Source organism: Microcebus murinus, chromosome 5, assembly GCF_040939455.1.
Source record: "Microcebus murinus isolate Inina chromosome 5, M.murinus_Inina_mat1.0, whole genome shotgun sequence".
NCBI lineage: Eukaryota > Metazoa > Chordata > Mammalia > Primates > Cheirogaleidae > Microcebus > Microcebus murinus.
In genome coordinates, this window is record NC_134108.1 from 50,359,638 (window position 1) to 50,380,300 (window position 20,663).

The window sequence follows — 20,663 nt, forward strand, 5'->3', positions numbered from 1 at the left end:
TTTGCTGGACTATATCAACAGAAAAAAATCCAAACTCTGTAAAATAATTTAAAAAGGTTTATTCTGAGCCAAATATGTGTCACCATGGCCCAGGAAGCCATGTTCAAGAAGGCTAGAGAAAGTGGTCTCACTGTGGTTGGGTTACAGTTTGGTTTTATACATTTGGGGAGATAGGAATTACATGTAAAGTCATAAATCAATACATAGAAGTTGTACAATAGTTTGACCCGAAAAGGCAGGACATCTTGAAGTGGGGGATTATATGTGTGGGGGATTATATGTTATAGGTGGGTTTAAAGATTATTTGATTTGTAATTGGTTAAAGAAATGAAGCTTTGTCTAAAGGCTTGGCTGTTCTAAGACAAGAAAGTCTGTTAATCAGAGACAAGCCACCGAACATAGACCAATATATACGGACATATACCCAGACTCAAATGATCTGTTAAGTAAATCCATGGTCTGCAGCTATGGTTTAACCTTTGTCTTACGTGACCTTAGGCTTGTTAATGATTTTGTATCTTATTGTTACAAAAAATAACTCCAAAAGGGACAGGGCATGACTAGGCATGTCCGATCTCCCTTCTCCTCATGGTCTGCAACTCAGCTTTAAGGTTTGTTTTTTTGCGGGGGGGGGGGTCCCCTTCGCCAAGAGGGGGTCCATTCAGTTGGCTGGGGGGGTGGGGGCTTAAGATTTTATTTTAGTTCACAACTGGAAATGGCCGTTGATGCTGAAATTTCTTGGCTGGTTACCAGACAGCTCTGTGGTGGGTACTCTGAGTTTGTGCTAGTCTGATGTTCAGTCCCAGCTGTCATGGATAATGTCCCATGAGAGCTGGGACATCAGCCATGAGAGCTGGGACTCTTGTCAGCTGGGACTAGAGCTACTCAGTTCCCTGAAGTCAGGGGGATATATTAATATTTATGTGGTTTACAATTACTTTCATGTATAGTCGTTACCGCTTCCAGGAACACTTGTTCCTGGAGTGTTTGCCCATGGATGCAAACTCATCCCGCTTTGTAATATGAAAAGGTGATACACCTTGATTCATGATATGAATATATATATATATATACATATTTAAATATTTATTTTATATTTAGAGATGAGGTCTCACTATGTTGCCCAAGCTGGTCTCGAACTCCTGGGTTCAAGTGATTCTCCCACTTTAGCCTCCTGAATGGCTGGGACTACAGGTGCATGGCACTGCCCTGGCCTTACAGTATGAATATATCCCATGGGGCCTGGCACCTGAAGTATGTAGTAAGTGGAGGAGAAACATTGAAACGTACAGAGTCAGAAACTACTATGTGGAAAATTCTTCTACTTATCAGATACTAAAATTGTAAGCAGAAGATTTAGTTCTCTCTTTCTCTCTTTTTTTTTAAGAGACAGCGTCTCACCATGTCACCCAGGCTGGAGTGCAGTGGTGCAATCATAGCTCCTGTGCTCAGGCAATCCTCTGGCCTCAGCCTCTGAGTATCTGGGACTACAGGGACATGCCAGCATGCCTGGCTAATTTTTAAATTTTTTGTAGAGATAGGGTCTTGCTATGTTGTCCAAGCTAGATTTGGTTCTCTTGATTGAGCTTTAATCAAAAAGGTAAATCTCTCTTGGTAGGAATGTACTCAACATGCACTGTATACAATAATAAAAGTCCTATTTTTTTACTTTTTTTAATCTTCTCATTGAGATAAAAAGTCCCATATTTAAAAAAAATAGATAGAAATCATGCAAAATATAATTTATCAGAATCCTTCTGTTTGTAGAACACAAACCTATAGCAGTTATAGTAATATTATCATAAATAAATGTTAACTTTTATACCAACGTTTATCATTGTAATTTTTTTTTTTTTTTTTTTTTTTTGAGACAGAGTCTCACTTTTGTTGCCCTGGGTAGAGTGAGTGCCGTGGCGTCAGCCTAGCTCACAGCAACCTCAAACTCCTCCTGGGCTCAAGCGATCCTCCTGCCTCAGCCTCCCAAGTAGCTGGGACTACAGGCATGCACCACCATGCCCGGCTAATTTTTTGTGTATATATTTTTAGTTGGTCAATTAATTTCTTTCTATTTTTAGTAGAGACGGGGTCTCGCTCAGGCTGGTTTCAAACTCCCGACCTCGAGCAATCCGCCCGCCTCGGCCTCCCAGAGTGCTAGGATTACAGGTGTGAGCCACCGCGCCCGGCCTTATCATTGTAATTTTATATTCTTTTTCTTAATGAGGGCCCCCAATTTATAAGCTTCAGGACTCAAAAATATTTGCTTTTAAAAAATGATTAAAACAAGATGAATGATGTTTTCCTTGAAATTTAAGGGTTTTTTTGAGACAGAGTTTCACTGTGTTGCCCTGGGTAGAGTGTAGTGGCATCATAGCTCACTGCAACCTCCAATGCTGGGCTAAAGCAATCCTCCTGCCTCAGCCTCCCAAGTGTCTTACTTTTGCTCAGGCTGGTCTTAAACTCATGAGCTCAAGTGATCCTCTCTCCTGGACCTCCCAGAGTCCTAGGATTATCCCTATTGAGATTTTTTTCCTTCTTACTCAAATATGTACCTTTGGAATTGCCCATAGTGAACTCTTCCATTTATATATCACTATTCTCCCAAGTTATATTTTGATCTGGGTAGAACATTTCATTAAGTGCTATTTTATGGCTTAATGTATGATGTCCATAATTATTTTTTTATTAAGCAATTTACATATGTAGGTATCTTAGTATGTGTGTACTGCTAAACCAAAATATCTGAGACTGGATAATTTGTAAAGAACAGAAATGTATTTCCCGGCTGGGCACGGTGGCTCATGCCTGTAATCCTAGCACTCTGGGAGGCCGAGATGGGCGGATTGCTCAAGGACAGGAGTTCGAAACCAGCCTGAGCAAGAGCGAGACCCCGTCTCTACTAAAAATAGAAAGAAATTAATTGACCAACTAAAAATATATATACAAAAAAATGCCAGGCATGTAGTCCCAGCTACTTGGGAGGCTGAGGCAGGAGGATTGATTGAGCCCAGGAGTTTGAGGTTGCTGTGAGCTAGGCTGATGCCACGGCACTCACTCTAGCCTGGGCAACAAAGTGAGATTCTGTCTCAAAAAAAAAAAAAAGAAAGAAAAAGAAAAAAGAAATGTATTTCCCACAGTTCTGGAGGCTGGGAAGTCCAAGATCAAGGCAGGTTCAGTGTCTGGTGAGAAGTATGGTCTCCACTTCTCAGATGGCACCTTATTGCTGCATCCTCCAGAGAAGAGGAACTCTGTGTCCTCACATGGCAGGAGGTAGAAGGGCAAGAAAGCCAGACACTGAACACTCAGAGTAGCCTCTTTCATAAGGGCTTCATCTCATTCATGTGGAGGAGCCTCACAGCCGGACACCTCTTAAAGGCCCCACTTCTTAATACTATAACATTGGCAATTAAGTTTTAGTACCGGAATTTTGGAGGAGACACATTCAAACCATCGCAGTTGGTAATGCATAAAATTAATTAATAAAGACATGACTGGAGTTCATTGCTGCATCTTGACAACTGGCTTTAGTACAATAAATTCTCTGCTTTGGAATCACAAAACTAGAAATAGAAAAAGAACAATATTAACAAGTCCAATATACTCATGAAAAGAAAGAAGTCAAAATACAACCTGTTCCCAACACTAAAGAAAAACCACAGCCCTCAATTCTTCTTTTAGAAATGCTTTCATGGATTCAGAGTTGACTTTAGTCTACTTTTACTGTCTTTCTAAATCAGACCTCCCTCTACATTCTCTCCTGATATGAGATTGTGGTTTTGTTGGGTTGGAGGGGCCTTAGTGGGTTAGGAAATGAAAGGATTGCAATGATCTAGTATGTTTTACCTAATGAAAGTTGCAACATGTATGTCATGATTTGAAATTTCAACTGGAATAATGTTGTGGAAGATTTTTGTAAATCATGTATTGTACAAATGTTTTGTTGATGTTAATGTTATTATTATGATGGTGACAACTTTTCATCACTATTAACAAAAAATAAAAAAGAATTGGTCAGAAGAGATTTAGCCTCTTAATGAAAAAAATTCTGATTCTAAAACACGGTCATGAGGGGTTTAACATTATAGATGAGTGGGTAAGTTTTGGCAATAAAGGTTATGGTCTACTGTAGCATGGGGGAAGGGGAAAAAAACTAGAAATAGTTTCATGTATTTATTTAATAATTCAGTTCCTTCCAGTTTCGTTGTAGCTGACACCATTAAGCAGATAATTCAATAATGTTGGTTATGGCTACACAAATGTACTCTGGTAAGTATAAATGTAAGTCAACACCAGTAGTAAAAGGGCACAGAGGATACAGTTTCAAATCTTTAATATGCTTTGGTAAAAAAATTTCATATTTTAGATTGGTCTGGGGTTTAGCAAATTAATGTAATTTGTTCAAATTGTTATTTCGTGGTTAAGTTTGGTTCAAACCACTCTTACGCATGACCTCAAAGCTGCAGCAGTGAAGAGATTACTCCTGCAGAAAGAAAGTCAAAAGGGGAATATTTATCATCAATAATTTATATTGCCACAAGGTTATAAAACCAATATATTAACTTTACACAAATGCTGAGTAAAACATAATTGGAGTAATAAAAAATAAAAACAGTTCAACATTATTAAAGCCTAGGAAGACTTAATAACAAATTCAACAGATCTAACATAAAAGGAACTTTAGGATCTTTCTCACTTCAGTTGAGCCAAGTTTGTAACTAATTTGTTTCTGCAGCAAGGCAAATTGTTCATTCTGGGTCTATCAGTATGGGGTGATCACAAAGCTTTGTTGACTTCACAGTCCAATCTTTCCTTCACTTCTCTGTTTTAGTTTTCCCTTCTGATGTAGTCTCTGGGAATTTTATAAAGTGAGGAGAAAAATGAAAACAATTGTTAGAAATTTCCTTTCAAATCGGGTAGATAGGACATTTGAAAAGGAAGAGAGAATACATGTGAATATAATCTATTATGAAGGAAAGCATTACTGATTATGATAAATACTCGTTTTAAAGACGTGAAATAAAAGAGTATAAGCGACCAGATTTCTCCTCCAACGATAGAAGGAATATTGAACCGCATTTAGTTAATAAAGTCTTAAAATGAGTATTTAAAAAATATAATTTTTAAAGAATATTGGAATATTTGGAATTTGCTTATTACATATTTTTTCCTTTGAAAAGCATTGTCACAAATATTCCCTTTAATCTCCCCAACCAGGGTAGGGTATCCTTTCGACCCACAGAAGGAGGGGCAATGGAGAGGCTGCGACAGGCCCCAGCCAAAGCTGCAGCGGGACCCGACTGTGGGGGGTTCGGAGAGGAGCTCGCAGGCTCCGCTGCCAGCCTGGCTGACACCGGCCTCTGGGATCCCGCAGCCCCGGGAGGCAGAGGCTCCCGAGAGCGCCTGCCCCCCTAGCCGTCCCTTTCCGAAGCGCAGGTTCCTGCCCACAGCCCGCGGAGAGAGTGCCGGCGACTCTAAGGAAATGCTAAGGTCTACGGCGATGTAGTGGACAAGGGCACCGGCTTTGTGGTGTCACAAAGTGGGTTTGAATCCCCAGACCTTGTCTTACTGCGTGTGACCTTGGGCAATTCCTCTGAGCCTCAATTTCCTCATCTGTGGAGAGGGCGTGCTTGGCTTTATGCCATGGGGTTTACTGACGATTAAGTGGTACAAAGCAATAGGTCTTAGCCTGCCGCCCGAGCCGTAGGAAATGCTAGCTCGCTGGTGGCTGTTGATACTAGCCGCTCTGGGATGGGGAGGGCGCCGTCTGTAGGGCTTGGTGTAAATCTGCATCTGCAAAATGGGCGCAGCGTGGATTGCAGTTGTTTAATAGCAAACACAGCTACAACAACCCCTTCCGCCGACTAAATGACACATGTTGCCAAAATGTGCTGGCTGGAGGAGCCGATCCAGAACCTAAGGAAACAGTATCAACCAGGGCAATTAACCGAGAGGGCAGGACAGGGCGGGGTAGGGATGGGAGAGACGGGGAGGCAAGGAAGCATCAGCTCTGCTCCGAATAGCTCGGACCCCAGTCGTAGCCAGGTGAACCACCCTCGCCCACTGGTCGGCGCCGAAGCCTCCGCTGGGACCCTGCTCGCAGGACCCGGCCGGGGTCGCCGGGGAGAAAGAGCCGAGGAGAAAGGGGGAAGGACCCTGGGATTAGGGGCGGGCCTACAGAAGCTCGGGGGCGGGGCTGCGGCTTGGGGGCGGGGACGGGGGCGGGGCCTCCCCGAGTTCCTCCGCTGCGCGCGCCACGTCTCCCTTAGCGAGCTGGTGGGGGACAGGCAGGGGGAAGGAAAAAACCGAGCGGGGCGGGAACTATTTCCTCTCGCGATAGCTGGCGACGGCAGCGGCGGCGGCGGCGGTGGCGGCGGCGGCGTGTCCGTGAGAGTAGCGTGGGGGCGGGGAGGAGAGGCGGCGGTGGCGGCGGCGGCGGCGGCGGCGTCCGAGCTACGCCACACAGGGTCTGGGCGTTGAGGGCCGGAGTGCAGAGCGGGGTCGTGGCGGCGGCGGCGAGGAAAGGGAGGAGGTGGAGGGGGTGCCATGGCCGGGCAGCAGTTCCAGTACGATGACAGTGGGAACACCTTCTTCTACTTCCTCACCTCCTTCGTGGGGCTCATCGTGATCCCGGCCACATACTACCTCTGGCCCCGAGACCAGAATGCCGGTGAGTCCAGCGGCGGCTGCCTGCGGAGCTGGGCAGGCCCCCGCCAGTGGCGCCGGGCCCTGCGGCTCCCGCCCGTCCCGGCCCGGCCCGGCCCGCGGTGACACTAACCGCGCGTCCAGGCCTCGCGTCCGGGCGTCCTCCGCTGGCGGGGCCCGGGCTCGGCGGCGTTTCCTTCCGTGCCTCTCCACCTCCTTTCATTGTCCTCCCCAGGAGTTTGGCTTCGCACCGCCTTCCCCATTGTTCTGGATGCTCTTTGCAGCCTCCTCTTGCCTCTTTTGTCTTCTCTGCCTCTGCTTTTATTGGGTGTTTTTCTTTATGGAGGGAGCGGGATGGGATGGGGAGGATGGGCATTGGGAGGTGAGAGAAGAGTTGGTAAAGGAAGAAACTGAACGTGCAGGCGCAACTCTAAACCCTCCTCCCCAATCCATGGTCCTCCAGCGCCCGGCCCTTGTTTCCCTGTTGCAGCTGTTACAGATGTTTTGGGCACCGTGTGCGCTGGGTGGCATGTTGAGGGCTCCAACTGAGCTCACCAGCCGCCCACCCCCGTCACTTCCTCCGGTTGCTTTTTCATTTGTTCACTCACTTGTGGGGGTTGGAAGCAATGCCTTTATTCCTCTTAGCAAAAATAGGCTTTTCTCTATTTCCTTTTCTTTGGAGTTTCCTGTTTATGGCGGAAAAAGTGCAAGTATGAAGGATTAAGTTTCCTTTAATTAACCTTGTAGGTAGCTGTGAGGTAGCTGGTACATTTGCTTTTAGTTCTAAGTCTTTTCACATTTCACAGCATCGGATTAGAACACAAAATAACATAGATTCTTTTCATATTTAATGTTTGGGTAATGCTTGGATTCCATTTGTTGCACTCTATTAGGACATATGGCAGGTGATATTCTTAAAGCTGATGAAATTGTGAGGGCCTAATGGGTTATTTTTAGTCGCGTTAACAGTAAGGAGTAGGTTTTGAGTATTAACATTTAGGGGAAAGTTTCTGTTTCTCAAGAGCTATGCTAACTTGCTTCACTATCTTCTCTTAAATTGGATATGGTAGTGGTCTAGGTTGTCCAGGTTATGCCCTCTACTTTGGGGAGATTGTTAACAGTGAAGCATTGAATCAGCTCAGAACTTGTTTTGCTTTTAGGATTCAATACCTTGTAACATTCTTGAGTTGGAATGGAACTATGATAAATTGCATTTAGGATAAATAGTAACAAAGATTCCATCATTTTGTAGATCTGACAATAAATTTAAAAATCCATTAGATGCAAAAATTTGCCCAAAGTTACCAGTCTTGTTTTCTCATTCAGTGGGTAGTTTATGAAATGTGGAGTTTGGACTGTTGTGCCTTATTTTCTAAGTGCATATAAATTATGTGAGTTCTTTAAACAGTGGTTATGTATAAGTTATAAAATCTTAGCACTGTAATGGTTTCTCTTATCTGCAAACCTAGGCCATTCTTCTGGTAATTGTATTTAGAATTAAAAGGGTCCACTTTCCAGTATAGTAGTTTATTTTCACTTATCACCCATTTGTGTGTGCAGTTGGTTGTATAGAAGACAATGGAGAATATATTTGCTTAGAATATGTGTTGAGAAGCTGCTGTGATTTCAGAAATTAGCCATCATTTTAATATACACTGGTGGAAATGTTTTTGAAATCTGAAAGTTATATTCGAGACCCCATCTCTACTATAAATAGAAAGAAATTAGTTGGCTAACTAATATATATAGAAAAAATTAGCCGGACATGGTGGCACATGCCTGTAGTCCCAGCTACTCGGGAGGCTGAGGCAGGAGGATTGCTTGAGCCCAGGAGTTTGAGGTTGCTGTGAGGTAGGCTGATGCCACGGCACTCACTCTAGCCTGGGCAACAAAGTGAGACTCTGTCTCAAAAATAAAATAAAATAAAATTCCTCTGACAGCTTGTACGTATGTCATACTGAGTTCCTTCAGCATATAGGTGGTTTTTGGAGAAGTGGTAATAGTTTAGTAGGAGGATATTAGTACTATTTCTGAGTCATGGACTTCAAATGTTATTTTAATTCTCTTAAAAATGCTATGAGATATTAATACTATTATCCCCATTTTACAATTGAAGAAACTGGGGGTTAGAGTATAAACAATAGTTAAAGGGTCCTATTTGTCTTATTCTCTTAGCTGTTTGCAAATTGGCTGAATAAGATGAATAATTTTTCAGACAATTACAGACAAAACCTGTGTTTAAAATGATAACATGGAGTTCAGAGTTCCTTCAAATAGTGATTCTCAATGCTGGCTACACATTAGAATCATTTGGGGAACTTTTAAAAACACTTGTATGTATCCCCAGATATTCTGATTTAATGGTATGGAGTGGGTGCTATGTATTGGTGTTTGAAAAGGACTCTCTATGATTCTAATTGTTGTCGTAGTTGAGAAGTGCTGCTTAGTGGTTCTTCCTTAAGAATGGTCTTTTGCTAGAGTTGTCATATTAGGAGGTGTGGTATGTTTTTGGTATGTGCTCTCTGCTAAAAACAAATTCAGAAAACTAATATCTTAGCCTTTTTGTTTTACAAAGCTAGGAAGCACTTAATGTGGAACAGTGCTGTAAAGTTCTGGTAGTGGAAAGCCAAATATTTTTGTCAAAACAACTTTAATACTATGGGCTTATAACCAATTTATCATAGTCATCTATTAATGGCTCTCAAAGTATTTACCACTGTGCTGTGATTAGAGCACTATGTATTTTGGAGATCCTTAATATTTTGAAATAATTGTGCATAATTACTGTAGTCCTACCCAACTTTGTTATTGCCCATAGTGCTGTAACCTTTTGTGTGCACTGCCCACTTTGTGCTTTCTTGGTGACCGTTAAAGTTGGCCTTGCCTGGGGCTTTTAAAATGACAAGTATTCTTAAGGCTTATATGTAATTTTGATCTGACCTTTATTCTTTTTTTTTTTTTTTTTTTGAGACAGAGTCTCACTTTGTTGCCCAGGCTAGAGTGAGTGCCATGGCGTCAGCCTAGCTCACAGCAACCTCAAACTCCTGGGCTCAACGATCCTCCTGCCTCAGCCTCCCAAGTAGCTGGGACTACAGGCATGCGCCACCATGCCCGGCTAACTTTTTCTATATATATTAGTTGGCCAATTAATTTCTTTCTATTTATAGTAGAGATGGGGTCTCGCTGTTGCTCAGAGTGCTTTCGAACTCCTGACCTCGAGCAATCCACCCGTCTCGGCCTCCCAGAGTGCTAGGATTACAGGCGTGAGCCACCTCGCCCGGGTTTTTCCAAGTTTTTGTTTGGTTTTTGACTCCTTGACATTTGGGACTTGACCTTCCTTTTTTATAAAACTAAATAATTTGACTCTACTCTTTGACCTTACTTTTTAAACGTTGTCTGGTTTTGGAACCTAGCTCTTTGCAGCTTACTGATTTTAGACAAGTTATTTAACTTTGTGTTTCAGTATACTCATCTGTAAAATAGAGATAGTAATCTGTTTCATAAAATTAAAGTTAGGATTAAACAATGAGCTATATGTAAAATGTTTAAAATAGTGTGGCACATCATGATGCCATTAGCTCCTACTGTTTTTGCTGGTTACATGGACTTTCTGGAACAATTTGATTTGGTGTGTAAGTATTCATTTTTTTTTCGTTGTTTGAAAGGATTGATGAACTTAAAAAAATTGCCTTTCTTTAATCTGCTTTGCTGCCTCTCAAACAGAACAGAACAAAAAGAAAAAACTAAACACACTAGAAATTCCTTCAGTTACAAATATTATAGAGCATTAACTTTGTGCTAGATGCTGCTTCTAAGTGATGGATCAGATTTTTCAGTGCTAGTAACTTTTTCTTATTAAGTTGCATATACCTAATGGAGAAAAGCACAAAGGAACTGATCAAAATTTCTTGTAATTCCATCACCCAAAGGTGATTATAACATTTTAGTGTATGCACCCCTGTGGGGATGATTTTAATGTAAGAATTTATACACGTTTCCCTTTGAGTACTGCTTTTACTATTTCCCGTAAGTGTTGATATCCTGTGTTTTCATTTTCATTCATCTTTGAGTATTTTCTAATTTGCCTCTGTGGTGGTTAATTTGCACAGTTTTGTGAATTTTACTTCTGTTACAACAGTTTTGCTTCTGTTAATTGATTTCTAATGTTATCTTGTGGTCAGAGAAGATACTTTGTACGATACCTATCTTTTTTTTTTTTTTTTTTTTGAGACAGAGTCTCGCTTTGTTTCCCAGGCTAGAGTGAGTGCCATGGCGTCAGCCTAGCTCACAGCAACCTCAAACTCCTGGGCTCAAGCAATCCTCCTGCCTCAGCCTCCCGAGTAGCTGGGATTACAGGCATGCGCCACCATGCCCGGCTAATTTTATATATATATTAGTTGGCCAATTAATTTCTTTCTATTTATAGTAGAGACGGGGTCTCGCTCTTGCTCAGGCTGGTTTCGAACTCCTGACCTCGAGCAATCCGCCCGCCTCAGCCTCCCAGAGTGCTAGGATTACAGGCGTGAGCCACCGCGCCCGGCTGATACCTATCTTTTAAAATACATTGTGACTTAATTTGTGGTCTAACATATGGTCTATTCTGGAAAATGTCCCATATGTACTTGAGAAGAATGTATGCTACTGTTGGGTAGAGTGTATGTCTGTTAGATCTAGTTGGTTTACTGTGTCAAGTCCTCTATTTCCTTTTATCATTGGTGGAGGGGTAATGTAGTCTTCAACTAATATTACAGTACTTTTTCTCCCTTCAGTTCTGTCAGTTTTTATATCATATATTTGGATGGTCATTAGGTACATAAATGTTTATAATTGTTATATCTTCTTGCTGTATTGAACTTTTTACTAATATGTAATGTTCTTTATTTCTTGTAACCTTTTTTGATTTGAAGTCTTATTTTGGCCCAGGTGAGGTGGCTCACACCTGTAATCCCAACACTTTGGAAGGCCTGGGTACGAGGATTGATTGAGGCCAGGAGTTTGAAATCAGCCTGAGCAAAAGCATATGGATACCCCTTCTCTACAAAAAATGAAACAATTAGCTGAGCATGGTGGCGCTTGCCGGTAGTCCTAGTTACTTGGGAGGCTGAGGTGGAAGTATCATGAGCCCAGGAGTTTGAGGTTACAGTGAGCTATGATAGTGCCACTGTACTCCAACCTGGGTGATGGTGAGACCCTGTCTCTTAAAAAAAAAAAAAAAAAAAAGGAAAAAACTGGCTGTTATCAGCTCTGTGTGGTATAAGCTCTGTGTTCAAAGGGGTATATCTTACGAATATTCAAACTTAGGGCATGTAGTCTTTGTAAGACTTTAGATCTTGAAGGGATATTAGAGATCTGAGAAAAGTTTGAATTGTTTTTTTAAAAAGGTCATTCCCTATGTGTTTTATCCTGACAGAGGGATATCAGACAAATAGCATATACGCACTTAAGAACTATACAGAGGAAACCAGCTGGGAACTTGGCAGTAGGAATTATTGCACAACATGTAGTTTTGTAGATGTGGTGACAAATGTTGGATTCGTAACTGCATTATGTAAAATTGCTTTTATTTAAAGGTCATGTTGCATACCTACTTGATCTTAGGAGAAGCTGAAAAACAAAGATAGGCTTATTTTCATTTTCTCAAATGTTTGTTCTCTTAATCATACTTTTTATTCAGACATAAAGAAGGTTTTTATGAATATATTCATATTGTGCTTGGATGTCCTTTTAAAAGTGTTTCCTATTATTACCAGACTTTATTGATGACAAATGTTATTACACTATTTCACTATCACATTGTTTCTTTGAAAGGCATTGTTGTTTATTATTTTTTTTTAAAGATGTTCTTTACATTTTGGAGTGGTGTTTGTGTTACTGTGGATGAAGAAATTTTCTTTAGATCTTTGCTTGTTTAGTTAGATCTAGTAGTTATTGATTTGAGTGTTCACTGTATCTGTGCTAGGAACAGCAGATGCTACAAAGATGAATGCAATATAAACATAGTCTTATTTTGATACCTTGTAACCTGGGTGGGGTTAAAAGTTTAAGATTAGACAAATGCATGAATTAGTATATACAGAGCTCAACAAAGAAAGTATAAGAGAAGTAAAAACAAGTGTTCGGTATGTTAGCTGGGTGAAGTATTTACATCTACTTGGGGATGATAGTGAAGATCGGTAGGTCAAAGGTTTGCACAGTAGGTGGATTTTGGCTAGACTTTTAGGGAAGATTTTAATGGGTGGATGGGGAAAAGGGGAAAAGAAGAAATAGCATGAGTATGGAGTATGTTTAAAGTACAAATCAGATCAGTTTGAACCAGGGTTCATAGAGTGGTAAAATGTGAGAAAAGGTCAAAAAGTAGATTTAGGTAATGGAGAACCTTGTATGCCTAGCTGAAGGGTTTATATGTGATTTTTTTTTCTTTTTTTTTTTGAGACAGAGTCTCACTTTGTTGCCCAGACTAGAGTGAGTGCCATGGTGTCAGCCTAGCTCACAGCAACCTCAAACTCCTGGGCTCAAGCAATCCTTCTGCCTCAGCCTCCCGAGCGGCTGGGACTACAGGCATGCGCCACCATGCCCAGCTAATTTTTCTATATATATTAGTTGTTCAATTAATTTCTTTCTATTTATAGTAGAGACGGGGTCTTGCTCTTGCTCAGGCTGGTTTCAAACTCCTGACCTCGAGCAATCCACCCGCTTTGGCCTCCCAGAGTGCTAGGATTACAGGAGTGAGCCACCACGCCTGGCCTATATTTGATTTTGTTGGCAGTATATTTGGACATTTTAGAACATATTTTTACAACTATACTATATGCAAGTTAATGTAACAAGCATCTTACAGAATGAAAAAGAACAGAGATTAAGAAACAGAGGCTGGCTACGGTGGCTCATTGTCTGTAATCCTAGCACTTTGGGAGGCCAAGGTGGGAGGATCGGTTGAGCCCAGGAGTTCAAGAAGAGCCTGGGCAACAGAGCTAAACCCTGTCTCTTAAAAAACAAAACAAAAGGCCGGGTGCAGTGGCTCACGCCTGTAATCCTAGCACTCTGGGAGGCCGAGGCGGGCGGATTGCTCAAGGTCAGGAGTTCAAAACCAGCTTGAGCGAGACCCCGTCTCTACCATAAAAATAGAAAGAAATTAATTGGCCAACTAATATATATAATATAAAAATCAGCCGGGCATGGTGGCTCATGCTTGTAGTCCCAGCTACGCGGGAGGCTGAGGCAGCAGGATCGCTTGAGCCCAGGAGTTTGAGGTTGCTGTGAGCTAGGCTGACACCACGGCACTCACTCTAGCCTAGGCAAGAAAGCGAGACTCTGTCTCAAAACAAAACAAAACAAAACAAAACAAAACAAAACAAAACTTATCCAGGCATGGTGGTATATGCCTATAGTCCCAGCTACTTGGGCAACTGAGGCAGGAGGATTGCTTGATCCCAGGAGTTTGAGGTTGCAGTGAGCTATGATATCACTGCACTCTAGCCCTGGCAACAGAGTGAGAAAAAAAAAAGGTATAATAGTAATACCTACATACATACTTCCAGGGTGGTTGGGAGTTCTAAATGAGATGATTTATACATTCAGCAAATATTTATTGAGCACCTTCTATTTGCCAGTCATTGTGTTATGCAGTGGAATATGGGGATGAACAATATAGATAGGATCACTTTTTCTTGAAGCTTACATTCTAGGGGGTGGGAGGGTAAGATTGACACACTACAGATAAATGAACAGAAATACCGTATAGTGATAAATGTTACGTAGAGAAGTAGAGTGTTCATGGAGGATCTTTCTGAGAAGGTGACTTCAAGTTGAGAGCTGGGTGTGGAGGGAGCCAGCCATTTAAATTTCTAAATTAGATGGGATAAGTCTATTTCAGGCTGGGGAAACAGTTGTGTACAAAATTTTTAAGGCAGCAAGAAAGAGTTTGGCATATTCCAGGAACACAGAAGAACAAAATGGCAGAGATGTGGCAGATGAGGAGGCTAGTTTGGGATGAAGTGAGAGAGAGGGAACTGGGACCCAGATCATGTCTGTGAGCAGGGGTAAGAACCTTGAGTTTCATTTAAGTGCAATAGGAAGCTATTGAAAGATTCAAAGCAGGGAATTGACAAGATCTGACTTAATATTCTCCCATTTCTTAATGAGATGAAAAAAGTTTTTTGGTCAGCTTGAATATATATCCTTTTAGGGATGAAGTCATACCTTATTAAAGTGTTTCATTTATGAATTTAGTTGAATATTTAAAAGTCACATACTATAAAGTACATTAAAATTTTATGCCCTTACATTTCAGGAAACAATTTCCACAATTTCTCATGTATTCTTTGTCATTACCAGAGCTCCTGTTGAATTATCTAACAGTTTTTCATATATGTTTCATTTGCATTTGTTTGGGATATAGCGCTTTTGGGTCTTTTTGGGTTTTTGGATTCTTCTTCTTCTTCTTCTTGTTTTTTTTTTTTTCAAAAGGCAGAGTCTTACTCCATTCCCTGGATAAAGTGCAGTGGCATTGTTATAGTTCACTGCAACCTCAAATTCCTGAGCTCACGCTATTTTCCTGCCTCAGTCTCCACAGTAGCTGGGGCCACAGGCTAGCCTGACTATAGGCACATGCCACCACTTGTGGCTAATTTTTCTATTTTTTGTAGAGATGGAGTCTTGCTCTTACTTAGGCTGGTCTCAAACTCCTGGCCTAAAGCAATCCTGCCACCTTGGCCTCCCAAAGTGCTAGGATTATAGGCATGAGCCACCATGCACAGCCTACTTTTGGGTTCTGAATATGAAACTACTACTGGAAATTTTCTTTCAAGCCACAAATGTAGGGTTGATATAGTTTGGATATTTGTCCCTTCCAATCTCGTGTTGAAATTTGATCCCCAACATTGGAGTTGGGGCCTGGCGTGAGGTGTTGGGTCATGGAGTTGGATCCCAACTGTCCTTGTAGTGAGTTCTCCCTCTCACAAAGAGCCCTTGTACCTGCCTCTCCTTTCTCACTCCCTGTCCATGTGACATGCTGGCTCCCCTTTGCCTTCCACCATGAGTGGAAGCTTCCTGAGGTCCTCATCAGAGGCAGATGCTGATGCCATGCTTCTTGTACAGCCTACAAAACCGTGAGCCAAATAAATCCCTTTTCTTTATAAATTACCCAGCCTCAGGTATTCTTTTATAGCAACACAGAATGGACTGAGACAAGCATTATATAACATTAGGTGTGTTTTTTTTTTTTTTTTTTTTTTGAGACAGAGTCTCACTTTGTTGCCCAGGCTAGAGTGAGTGCCGTGGCGTCAGCCTAGCTCACAGCAACCTCAAACTCCTGGGCTCGAGTGATCCTTTTGCCTCAGCCTCCCGGGTAGCTGGGACTACAGGCATGCGCCACCATGCCCGGCTAATTTTTTATATATATATCAGTTGGCCAATTAATTTCTTTCTATTTATAGTAGAGACGGGGTCTCGCTCTTGCTCAGGTTGGTTTTGAACTCCTGACCTTGAGCAATCCGCCCGCCTCGGCCTCCCAAGAGCTAGGATTACAGGCGTGAGCCACAGCGCCCGGCCTGTTTTTTGTTTTTAATTATTTATTATTTTGTTTCAAATTTTGCATTAAGCTTGAGCATTAGGTGTTTTGATTATCCTGTGGGTATATGTTTTTGATCTTTATAATGTAACTATTTGACTATTTTTATTTTTATTTATTTATTTATTTATTTTTTTTGGTGACACATTTCTTGGATATTTGACTATTTTTAAAGTGGTCTTCACAGAGGTTACTTACAGTGACAGCTAACACTTAGAATTTTGAAATATACCCATAGGGATAATTATGTAATACCTGTTCTTTTTTTTTTGCCTTCAGATGACCCTCTATGCTTGCAAAACTAGCATTAATTGGGATTGTTTGGGGATGAGTTTTCCAAGCTTTTCTTTTTTTTTTTTTGAGACAGAGTCTTACTTTGTTGCCCAGGCTAGAGTGAGTGCCATGGCGTCACAGCATCCTCAAACTCCTGGGCTCAAGGGATCCTACTGCCTCAGCCTCCCGAGTAGCTGGGACTACAGGCATGCGCCACCATGCCCGGCTAATTTTTTTTCTGTATATATTAGTTGTCCAATTAATTGCTTTCTATTTATAGTAGAGACGGGGTCTCGCTCTTGCTCAGGCTGGATTTGAACACCTGACCTGGAGCGATCCGCCCACCTGGGCCTCCCAGAGTGCTAGGATTACAGGCGTGAGCCACCGTGCTGGGCCTATTTATTTTTATTTCAGCATATTATGGGGGCACAAATGTTAAGATTATGTACATTGCCCTTGCCTCCCTCCTCCCTCAAGTCAGAGCTTCAAGTGTGTACATCCCCCAGACAGTGTGCATTGTACTCACTATATATGTAAATACCCATCCCCTTGGTTTGCACTTAGATTATCTGGGCATTGCTGAAGATTTTGAACTTCGGTGGTGATAGGGTGGTTCTGCTCTGATCCAGTTTTTTGTTTTTTTAGGTCAAGAACATTTTGAGTTTTCTGAATTTCCTTCTCCATTGTCAGAGTATGCATAGGTGTAAGATGAACCCAAGTTTCTGAAATTCTTGCAATTTAGATTATCTGTGATTGTGTGCACTGGGTGATGGTAAAGGTTAATAAGTTTTAGTAAAGCCTCTGTCCTGAATCTAAATGGTTCTCAACTGGCTTTGTGAATGACACATTTTGGCTAACTATTCAGATTCAAGGTAAGAGCTCAGCAGAACCTTTGTTTTCTCTTAATCTACTTTGTGATTAGGATGACTGGATGAGTTATATTTGGTGGTCTAGAGTGGTGATTATCAATCTTTTACTTTCAAATTATCATTCTCATGACTTTCCTATTTTAAAACATTCTGGGAAATGAACCACTATTATAGTAAAAATTGTTTTCCAATACATTTTTTTTTAGCTAATAAAAGAACAAAATTATTCTAATAATGAGTGAGCTAGTATTATCACCAGTGAGGTAATATATCTTGACTAGATCCAGAGAGACTTTGGGTAGCTAGAATATTGATTGATGCCTGTAAACTTTTTGGAATATTGAATATAATTTTTGATGCTTGTTAGTATTTCCTTGGATCCCTTAGGGATTTAGGAATAGTTTTAGGAATCACTGAATTTTGTAAAAGAAGAGGTACTTATTTTTCCTATAAGTATAGTGAAATAAATTATCTGTGTATCATTTAGCTTTATTAACTTTAGTAATTTATATTTCAAAATATGTTCTAAAATTTATTTCTGAGTTATTTTTATAACCCTCAAAATATAGAAATTGTTACATTTATTTTGACTGAAAAATGAAGTCAGACTTTTTTTGACAGAGTTTGATTTGGCCTAAAAACAAGGATTGCCTTTGCTATTTAGGTTGCATGGCATGTTTTTCCTGTAAATTGAAAGAGCTAATAAATGTGCAACTTTAGGTTTTGACAAAGTATACTTGAAGTAGAAAATAAAGCTATGTACCAAACATTGTGCCATATTGGCAGAAGTTTACTTTTTTTTTTTTGAGACAAAGTCTCGCTTTGTTGCCCAGGCTAGAGTGAGTGCCATGGCGTCAGCCTAGCTCACAGCAACCTCAAACTCCTGGGCTTAAGCAATCCTCCTGCCTCAGCCTCCTGAGTAGCTGGAACTACAGGCATGCGCCACCAGGCCTGGCTAATTTTTTCTATACATATTAGTTGTCCAATTAATTTCTTTCTATTTATAGTAGAGACAGGGTCTCGCTCTTGCTCAGGCTGGTTTTGAACTCCTGACCTTGAGCAATCTGACCACCTCGGCCTCTCAGAGTGCTAGGATTATAGGCGTTAGCCACCGTGCCCAGCCAGAAGTTTACTTTTTATTTTCAAAAATAAGCATTAGTATTTAAGAGTTTTTTTTATTCTTTTTGAACATTTGGGGTATTTATAATGTGCTTATATAAGTGAAGACAACAGATATTTTACTATTTAATAATTTATCAATCTATAATGTATTTTTGCCTTGATAACACAAAAAATGTAATGTTAGAAAATTTAGCATGTAAACCCTTATGGCTGTTAAACTTGAGTATGATAGATTTATTGATGTTCTTTGGTGACATGTACTAAAGCATTTAGAGGTTCAGTGTCTCCCCCCACCGCCTATTCTATTTCAACAGCTCCCGGTGGCTCTCTCTATATATAGGTGCAGTGTCTTGCTGTCTGTAGCTTACTTCTAAAGTAGTTCAGATAAAAATGAGGGGAAGGGGAAGAAAGAAATAGAATAAAGCCAAGAGTTGGTGAGTTTAGGTGAAGAGTATTTTATTATTTATTGTAATATTCTTTCAACTTTTCTGATGACTTGAACATTTTCAAAACACAAAATTGGGAAAAGCTTTATAGAGAATTTTTTTTTTTTTTTTTTTTTTGAGACAGAGTCTCACTTTGTTGCCCAGGCTAGAGTGAGTGCCGTGGCGTCAGCCTAGCTCACAGCAACCTCAAACTCCTGGCTCAAGCAATCCTCCTGCCTCAGCCTCCCAAGTAGCTGGGACTACAGGCATTCACCACCATGCCCAGCTAATTTTTTGTATATATATTAGTTGCCCAATTAATTTCTTTCTATTTATAGTAGAGACGGGGTCTCGCTCTTGCTCAGGCTGGTTTCGAACTCCTGACCTCGAGCAATCCGCCCGCCTCGGCCTCCCAGAGAGCTAGGATTACAGGCGTGAGCCACCGCGCCAGGCCAGTTACAGAGAATTTTACAAGTACTTTTAAGTATGTTTCAGTGTTACAAGAAATGACTTACAATAAAAATGTTACATTAGGATAAAATTATGTGGGGGAGGTACAATGAAGGGCTTTTTCATGAATTTTTGTAAATGAATGATTGTATGAAATTGCTATGGTTTTTAGATTTCATTGGATACATTTAAAAAGGGTGTACTCATTTTAAAATGTCAGGTTTATGACAGATGACATACTTTGTAATACTTTTAACTTAGGATGAAAAATTTTAGATGCCATATTAGAAACCTACAAGGGGGTATGTGATTTTTCTTTTGTGGCAAGCAGCTAAACATGTTTGAAAACTTCAGATCTGGCTAACATTCCTTCAACTCTCTGGGTTCTATTATATGGTGCTAAGAGTTCACTTAGTAATGCTATGGACTGGCTGATCATCCTAGCATGGACAAGTGTGACTGTTTTAGCAAAGGCAAAGTTTTATGTAGCACAACCTAACCCAAATCTGGATTATCCTGCAACTTTACTAAATAAAGTTCAACTGCTGACAGTGATCGTGATGTGTTGTTTTTTTCCTTTCTATATTTTCTTAATTTTTTGACAGGCAGAGTTACTACTATACAAATGAGGATGATATGTTTGTAATGTTTTATGACCTTAGAATTTCCTTTTTCTATAAATGTAGATAATTTCTTTAAATATGATATCATAAATTAATGATATCCCTAGCATAATTTTTAATAAGTTAAACTAGTAATTCTATAGACTAGAAGTTTATTAATGAACTTCTCTGTAGTTTTCTTTTTTTTTTTTTTTTTTTTTTGAGACAGAGTCTCGCTTTCTTGCCTAGGCTAGAGTGAGTGCCATGGCGTCAGCCTAGCTCACAGCAACCTCAAACTCCTGGGCTCAAGCAATCCTGCTGCCTCAGCCTCCCGAGTAGCTGGGACTACAGGCACGAGCCACCATGCCAGGCTGATTTTTATATTATATATATTAGTTGGCCAATTAATTTCTTTCTATTTTTATGGTAGAGACGGGGTCTCGCTCAGGCTGGTTTTGAACTCCTGACCTTGAGCAATCCGCCCGCCTCGGCCTCCCAGAGTGCTAGGATTACAGGCGTGAGCCACCGCGCCCGGCCTCTCTGTAGTTTTCTTAATGTCTTATTAAAAACTGTCTGCCAGGCCTGGTGGCTCATGCTTGTAATCCCCATACTTTGGGAGGCTGAGGTGGAAGGATTGCTTGACCTAGCAGTTTGAAACCAGCCTGGGCAACAGAGAAATCTCATCTCTACAAAAAAATAAAAATAAAAAACTCTG

At 40.8% G+C, this 20,663-nt stretch overlaps 1 protein-coding gene across 1 annotated transcript in view; it reads left to right on the forward strand.

The window, feature by feature from the left end:
- Positions 1–6,348: 6,348 nt before the first annotated feature.
- Positions 6,349–20,663, forward strand: part of SEC63 (SEC63 protein translocation regulator) — a 70,118-nt gene continuing 55,803 nt past the window's right edge. The window contains exon 1 of the mRNA XM_012753190.3: positions 6,349–6,664. Coding sequence (XP_012608644.1) covers positions 6,541–6,664 — 124 coding nt within the window. The 5' untranslated portion in view covers positions 6,349–6,540. The remainder of the gene's footprint in view (positions 6,665–20,663) is intronic.